General features: G+C 54.2%; 2 protein-coding genes across 2 annotated transcripts; both read right to left on the bottom strand.

Moving 5' to 3' along the window:
* Positions 1–4,960: 4,960 nt before the first annotated feature.
* On the bottom strand, positions 4,961–6,174 carry LOC103083860 (frizzled-2-like). The gene is made up of 2 exons (XM_007455148.1): positions 6,133–6,174; positions 4,961–5,602 (listed from the first exon to the last, which is right to left on the bottom strand). The coding sequence occupies exons 1-2, from the start codon at positions 6,172–6,174 to the stop codon at positions 4,961–4,963; spliced, it is 684 nt and encodes a 227-aa protein (XP_007455210.1).
* A 170-nt stretch (positions 6,175–6,344) lies between these two features.
* LOC103076632 (frizzled-2) lies at positions 6,345–8,311 on the bottom strand. The gene has a single exon (XM_007455120.1). It carries the CDS (start codon positions 8,274–8,276, stop codon positions 6,579–6,581), a length of 1,698 nt encoding a protein of 565 aa, XP_007455182.1. The 5' UTR covers positions 8,277–8,311; the 3' UTR covers positions 6,345–6,578.
* Positions 8,312–8,317: the final 6 nt, after the last annotated feature.

Here is an 8,317-nt window from a genome sequence, read left to right as displayed (position 1 = left end):
CCCCGCTCTTCCCCCCACTCCAAGTTTGGAATGAAATCATGGGGCTCTGAGTTCTGCACGAGGCCCCGACATAAACACTCTGATTGGGGCTAATTATAAGGGCCAGGTTGGGAGGCTGGAACCTTCAGAAAGCTTGGCTTTCAAACAAAGGGCCCAGGGCTCAGCCCCCAGCCCAGGCCGCCTCCTCTCCAGACTGCATGAGGAATAACGAGGGGTCCGGGGCTACAGGCAGTCCTCTGTAAACCCAACCAATGGTCTAAGAGCTTGTTCCATGTCCCAGGTCCTATCTTGTCCTTTCTCGGCTGCTTTCACCTTGGCCCTTCCAGGCCTCAAATCCCAGGGCCTTCCCAGCTGGCTGGGAAGAGCCGCAAGCCTGCAGTGGAAGGCAAGGCAGCTGGGGAGGCGCTCTCAGGCTATGAGACTGGGGATGGGGCAGAGCAGGGGGAGGGATTGGCGCAGAGGCAGGGAGAGGCACAGGGGAAGCCAGCTGTGACAGCCCTAGCCCTAATTAGCCAGCTTCAAAGCCGGCCAGCGAGAGAGCCCGCCTGCGTGTGTGCCCTGCTCACTCAGGCGGGTAAGACATTTCTGTCCTAATCAGAGGAGAGAAAGGGAGAAAACACTGCCCACCACCACCCCGGGGATCCTCTAGATTGTGAGCTGGTACCCCGAGTCAGGGAGAAAAAGTAGGAGCACAGGAAATCATTCTGCTTTGTTAAAACTACCGATAACAGGAAGTCCAAAAGTCCTCAAGAAATGTACATCCTTTGATCCAGTGATTCTATTTTTAGGAATTTATCCTAAGTAATTGGAAGAGTGCTACAATTTATTGAGCATCTACTATGTGTTGGTTCTGTACATGCATCATCTGATCTAATCTTCACAACAACCTTGCAGACAGGTACTATCACCTTTTACAGATGAGGACTGAGGCTCAGAGGTTAGACATCCCCAAAGACTCACAGCTGCACTGTGTCATGCCAATGCCTGTAACTCCCCACACACGGTCTGTCTCTTTCTTCTTTTTTCCCTCGACTATGAAAGTATTAACATTCATTCCACTCTGCTGCATCTTGATACCTGCAAGAGAGACAGGATCTAGTGAATAACCTAGTCTGAGGGTGTTCCTGGTTTTGTAGGTCCGATGGTTTTCCCTCCTGACCCTCCTTTCCACAGCAGAGGGAATTACAGGCTGGGGGATACTGGAGTCTGAGAAGGTAAAGGTTGCCCCATGGAGAAGTCGAGCTACCCAGTGATGAAGACTAGGTAATGTCTAAACCAGGGACTGAAAAACCAGCTTGGGGATGGTGTGGGGGAGGGGTGTGCAGATAGACAGCGCATAACCCCCCTAATGTTACATACAAAATTGTGTTCCGGGGTCTGGCCACTTTTTCCCAGGAGGATGTCCAAAGATATTTCAGGTTCTCAGAGGGGTCAGTGGCCCCAGAAGTTTCAGATGCATTTTGAGGTGAGGAGACTATGTCTGGAGAAGGAAGGGACCCTACTACAGTGAGCAGTGGGATTATCAAAGGGATGATGCCTCAGAAATGGCAGGAGCTTGGGCTCTGCTCCCCCAGACATGTGCCCCACGGCACCCTGGGACAGCATCTCCCCACTTCCAGAATCTAGCCCAGATCAGGGATCCCAACACGCTCTTGGAGAGCTTTCTGGAAAGATCTGGAAGTCCAGGTCCCACTGATCCTCACTCTTTGGGGATGTCCAGAAGAATTTTGTCTTAGAAAACCTTAGTGTTCTTTTCTGGGGCACTTCAAAGGACAGTTTGTCAGCAGTGGAAGCATCTTCCAGAGGGGCGTCTGGGGTGGGGGCGGGAGGAAAAGCAAATGTCTGATCCATGAGGCAGGGGAGTCTGGAGGAGAGATGCCCTGCTCCTAGAGACCAAGCACTGCTGCTCCTTTGTGGGAGGGGGTATGATTGGGAGGGCAGGTAGAAAGCAGCTGTGGCCTAACACCTGCCCCAGGCCTCGGGGCCTCAGCAGAAGGGCTTTCTTATTGGGCCCTTGACCCTTCACCAGACAAAGCCTCTGTCTTCCAGACGGAGGGACCAACCCACTTACAAGGGCTAAACCGTGTCCTATCTAAAGGGCGACCTAGAAATCTGTGAAAGTACACCTCCAAGCCCATGTGTTTAACTGGGTTTTCCCAACAAGGGAGCGGAGACAGACCCCTCTCCAGGGGTGGCAGTGAGCTCAAGTGTTTCACTTATGGGTCTCCACTCCAGGGCACTTTGTCCCCTAAATTCTCTACACCCTCCGTCTAAGAGTTGTTTCATTAGAGCAATGAGAGCAGCCAGAGAGAAAGTTCCCCATACTTTCTGTAAGGTAATTCAGCCCTTTAGAGAAGGGAAGGGCATCTAGAAGACGTATCCTTCCCTAGAGAGGAAATTATCTTATTGTCTGTCCTCTCCCCAGCCACAGAACCTAGCTTTTCAGTGTTCTCAGGCCCTTTTTCCCTCCGTTGGTGACTTTGAGGGAGGAGGGTTGAGAAGGATCTTTACCAAAATTCCCTCTCTCCCACCCCACTCCGGGAAGAAAAAGGTATTGTTGCCAGTCTACCATCTCCTCCTGCCATCAGCATGACGGTCCACTGACAAAATGTACCCAAAGCACACAGGACTGGGATCTGGGGGCTGAGAGGCAGGGGAGGCTCTTCCCAAATCTTCAGCAGAGACAAGCACTCCTCTTCCCACTGGGCTCCATCCCAGCCACTGGAAACCTCCCCCCACCTCCCCATCCCCCCTTTCGCAAGCTTTGGCCATTCTTTCCAGGAAAGACGTTAACAATTTGTTTGTAATTTAACTCTTTCCTGCAGCCCTTGCTGGGTTCCTTTAGAATCTTGCAACAAATGGAGCTACAGGGCGGTGCCACCTCCCTGGCCTGCTTCTTTGATAGTTGAGGGAATCTCCTGTTGGGACTTCACACATACCATCATTTGAGAAAAGGCTGGTTTTAACTTATAATGTTGGCCACTGGTACAAATCATCTGCGGGAGGGTTATACCTTTGGGGAAGGGGACTCTGCTGAAATGCCCAGGCCTCATTCAATTCCCAACAAAGCCCCACATACGTGTTCAATTACCACCAAACATTTCCAGATCCCCTCCCCCAACATAAACTAACACAGGCAAACACTTCCAAGTAGGGGTTCTAACTTACTTTCTCCCTTATCCCAAAGCCTGCTAACAAAGGGTGTTAAGGCACCATTTTCCCTACCACGGTTTGGCTAAAAAAGCAAGATCGGGGCTGGGAACCTCTTCTCCACCCCACCCCCAACCAACTAGGTCAGGGGGAGATGGAAGGAGGAGGTGTTTGGTTTGGTTAAACTAATAAAATATTACAACCCTGTTAAATACAATTAAAGGGCTAGATCTCTAGAAGATAATTAAATGCACTTTATTATGATGATTATTAGCTTTAATTTGCACTATTATCAAGAAACAGGAGATGCTGTAAAGTTGAGTTACGGGGCAAACTTGTTTCACCCCATCCCTTGGTCTTCAAATCGATCCATGGTAATTAAAATTCTAAAATACTCCAAATAGTTGAGGGAAATGATGTGTATTGGAAACTGCAATTCTCATACCAGCGTGAAAGATACTTTAAGAGAAGTCTTGACTTTTATTTGTGGGAGTTAGGGGGAAGATAAGAAACATGTTATAAACATTCTATCAATCTTGTGATATAGAATGTCATGTGAACACTCAACCCCACCCCCACAGTCACAAAGAGCCTGCCCAGAGCCTTCTTCCAAAGCAAAGATACCCACGTTTTTTCCCCCCTTCCCCATTCCGGACAAGTTTGAAAAGAAACCAGTCTTTTGTCAAAGGAAAACTAAAAATCCCACCAGCCCATCCATCCATTCCCTCCCTCCAACCCAACCCATTTTATTGCCTTTTGAAAAACAAAAACAAAAAACCCCAACAACAACAAAACCCCACACACAGCGCACAAACCACCCCACAAACTGCTAACCTGAATGCCAGAGGAGATAGTCAGTTGGGGGTGGGGGGGAGAGCAGGTGAGGAGCAGACAGCAGGGGAAAGGAGAGAGATGCAAGGTGATCTCCAAATCCCAGCATCTGCGAGCTGATGATGCTCCCCCTAAAAATGGAGGCAGTCAGGATCGGTACTCAATGTAGTGGGGTGGGGAGGTTGGGTTGTTTCAAAACACACACCGCAAAACACTTTCTGCCCCCTCCAAGCGCTCGGGGCAGCGAGTTGAAAAGAAGAGTCAGAGAAGAAAGATCTTCCTGCCAGCAGGGGGGTGGGCCCGGAGGGTAGGGGTGGAGGCCATTCCTCACACGATCTCCGCCCTCTCCCCACCCTTCGGTTCGGGTTTTTTTTTTTTTTCCACGTCTTCATCTCCTTTGGGAAGTTTCCAAAGATCGAGTGAAGGAGACAGGACAAGTGAGAAAGGGGGAAAGGGAAATCAAAACGAACCCAAGTCTTGATCAAAAGTATCCAACTGCTTTCACAGACCCAGCAGTCAGTGAGAAGGCTCACAAATTTGGCTTTAGAACCTGAATGTAACTCCCAACTACTCATAGCCTCTTCCAGCAGGCCCAGCCCTGTCAAATCACCAAAATACTCGAACCGAAGTAGGGGGTGGTGTTTGAAAGGGGACTGAAGAAAGGAGAACCCCCCCAACTCCCCCTCTTCCCCATTCCTCAGGCCTGGCGCCCCTCACTGCTCCCCCTCCTTTTTTTCCTTTTTTCTTTTAAATAGAAAATATATAATTAAATTTACAAAAACTATTTACAGTTTTAATTACAAACCTGGTGGGGGTGCTGGGCAGAGTTCTCTTTAAAAAGCGACCTAGAAAAGAAATGGTTTCGATTGTTCTTTATTTAAAAAAATAAAATAAGGAGTCTGTAGGAGCGCCCCCCCCCTCCCTGGGGGCGGAGCGCGAGGTGCCGGCCCGGCTGGGGACGCGGCGCCGGAGCTCCGGCTCACACGGTGGTCTCGCCGTGCCGGCTGTTGGTGAGACGGGTGTAGAACTTCCTCCACGAGTGCAGCGTCTTGCCGGACCAGATCCAGAAGCCCGACGTGATGCCCACGATGAGCGTCATGAGGTATTTGATCATGTAGACGGTGAAGTCGGGTGACATGCGCGGCGTGTAGTGCGCCGGGCACGGGATGGCCAGGCTCTTGCAGTGCTGGCTCACCCACGAGCGCTCCCAGTGCTCTCGGAAGGCCTGCTCGTAGAAATAGCAGGCGATGACGATGGTGGCGGGCACCGTGTACAGCACCGAGAAGACGCCGATGCGCACCATGAGCCGCTCCAGCTTCTCCGTCTTGGTGCCGTCGTGCTTCATGATGGTACGGATGCGGAAGAGTGACACGAAACCGGCCAGGAGGAAGGACGTGCCTATGAACAGGTACACGAAGAGCGGCGCCAGCACGAAGCCCCGCAGCGGGTCCAGGCTGTTGAGGCCCACGAAGCACACGCCGCTCAGCAGGTCGCCGTCAATCTGGCCCATGGCCAGGATTGTGATGGTCTTGACGGCGGGCACGTGAAAAACAAAAACAAAAAACCCCAACAACAACAAAACCCCACACACAGCGCACAAACCACCCCACAAACTGCTAACCTGAATGCCAGAGGAGATAGTCAGTTGGGGGTGGGGGGGAGAGCAGGTGAGGAGCAGACAGCAGGGGAAAGGAGAGAGATGCAAGGTGATCTCCAAATCCCAGCATCTGCGAGCTGATGATGCTCCCCCTAAAAATGGAGGCAGTCAGGATCGGTACTCAATGTAGTGGGGTGGGGAGGTTGGGTTGTTTCAAAACACACACCGCAAAACACTTTCTGCCCCCTCCAAGCGCTCGGGGCAGCGAGTTGAAAAGAAGAGTCAGAGAAGAAAGATCTTCCTGCCAGCAGGGGGGTGGGCCCGGAGGGTAGGGGTGGAGGCCATTCCTCACACGATCTCCGCCCTCTCCCCACCCTTCGGTTCGGGTTTTTTTTTTTTTTCCACGTCTTCATCTCCTTTGGGAAGTTTCCAAAGATCGAGTGAAGGAGACAGGACAAGTGAGAAAGGGGGAAAGGGAAATCAAAACGAACCCAAGTCTTGATCAAAAGTATCCAACTGCTTTCACAGACCCAGCAGTCAGTGAGAAGGCTCACAAATTTGGCTTTAGAACCTGAATGTAACTCCCAACTACTCATAGCCTCTTCCAGCAGGCCCAGCCCTGTCAAATCACCAAAATACTCGAACCGAAGTAGGGGGTGGTGTTTGAAAGGGGACTGAAGAAAGGAGAACCCCCCCAACTCCCCCTCTTCCCCATTCCTCAGGCCTGGCGCCCCTCACTGCTCCCCCTCCTTTTTTTCCTTTTTTCTTTTAAATAGAAAATATATAATTAAATTTACAAAAACTATTTACAGTTTTAATTACAAACCTGGTGGGGGTGCTGGGCAGAGTTCTCTTTAAAAAGCGACCTAGAAAAGAAATGGTTTCGATTGTTCTTTATTTAAAAAAATAAAATAAGGAGTCTGTAGGAGCGCCCCCCCCCTCCCTGGGGGCGGAGCGCGAGGTGCCGGCCCGGCTGGGGACGCGGCGCCGGAGCTCCGGCTCACACGGTGGTCTCGCCGTGCCGGCTGTTGGTGAGACGGGTGTAGAACTTCCTCCACGAGTGCAGCGTCTTGCCGGACCAGATCCAGAAGCCCGACGTGATGCCCACGATGAGCGTCATGAGGTATTTGATCATGTAGACGGTGAAGTCGGGTGACATGCGCGGCGTGTAGTGCGCCGGGCACGGGATGGCCAGGCTCTTGCAGTGCTGGCTCACCCACGAGCGCTCCCAGTGCTCTCGGAAGGCCTGCTCGTAGAAATAGCAGGCGATGACGATGGTGGCGGGCACCGTGTACAGCACCGAGAAGACGCCGATGCGCACCATGAGCCGCTCCAGCTTCTCCGTCTTGGTGCCGTCGTGCTTCATGATGGTACGGATGCGGAAGAGTGACACGAAACCGGCCAGGAGGAAGGACGTGCCTATGAACAGGTACACGAAGAGCGGCGCCAGCACGAAGCCCCGCAGCGGGTCCAGGCTGTTGAGGCCCACGAAGCACACGCCGCTCAGCAGGTCGCCGTCAATCTGGCCCATGGCCAGGATTGTGATGGTCTTGACGGCGGGCACGGCCCACGCGGCCAGGTGGAAGTACTGCGAGTTGGCCTCGATGGCCTCGTGGCCCCACTTCATGCCGGCCGCCAGGAACCAGGTGAGCGACAGGATGACCCACCAGATGGAGCTGGCCATGCTGAAGAAGTAGAGCATCATGAAGAGGATGGTGCAGCCCTCCTTCTTGGTGCCCTGCACCACCGTACGGTAGCCGTCCTCGGAGAAGCGCTCGTTGCACACCACGCGCTCCTGGAGCACGAAGCCCGCGATGTAGGCCACCGACACCATAGTGTAGCAGCCTGACAGAAAGATGATGGGCCGCTCCGGGTAGCGGAAGCGCTGCATGTCCACCAGGTACGTGGTGACGGTGAAAAAGGTGGAGGCGCAGCACAACACGGACCAGGTGAGGACCCAGAGTCGCGCAAAGCGCGTCTCTTCCTGGGAGAAGAACATGGAGCCGTCGGGCCGCGCCGGCTCGCACGGAGCCGCGCAGTCGCGTTCGCCCAGAAACTTGTAGCTGAGATAGGACGGCACCTTGAGGACGCGCGGACAGTGGAACGGGTGCTCCAGCGTGGCATAGCGCGGGGGCGAGCCGCCGCCACCCGGGCCGCCCGGGGTGCCCCCCGCACCCGGCTGCAGGCCCGGCGGCGGCGCGGTGGTGAGCAACGCGGGCGCGCCGTCCTCCGAGTGGTTCTGGCCCACGCAGATCTGCTCCGCGCCGTGGCGGGGGAAGTGCTCGCAGCGAAGGCGCTCCGGCCACTGGAAACCGAACTTGTTCATGAGCGCCTCGCAGCCCTGGCGCGCGCGCTCGCAGATCGAGCGGCACGGCGGGATGGCCTGCTCCAGCACAGTGCACACGGGTGCGTACATGGAGCACAGGAAGAAACGCAGTTCGGGCGAGCACTGCACCTTCACCAATGGGTAGAACTGGTGCACCTCCAGTCCCGCGTCCTCCTGGTTCGTATGGCCCAGAAGGTTGGGCATGATGGTCTGGTTGTAGGCGATGTCCGTGCACAACGGGATGGAGATGGGCTGGCAGAAGCCGTGGTCCGGGATGGAGATGCCCTTCTCCCCGTGGAACTGGGCTGGCCCCGCAGCGGGCAGCAGCAGCAGCGGAAGCAGCAGACGGGGCAGGGCGCTGCGGGGCCGCATGCTGGCCGCCGCCCCCTACCCGGCTCCCGGACGCCCCCCCC

This window comes from Lipotes vexillifer, unplaced genomic scaffold (genome assembly GCF_000442215.2).
Source record: "Lipotes vexillifer unplaced genomic scaffold, Lipotes_vexillifer_v1.1 scaffold1639, whole genome shotgun sequence".
In the NCBI taxonomy this organism is placed as follows: Eukaryota; Metazoa; Chordata; class Mammalia; order Artiodactyla; family Lipotidae; genus Lipotes; species Lipotes vexillifer.
This window is presented reverse-complemented; position numbering and strand designations above follow the sequence as displayed.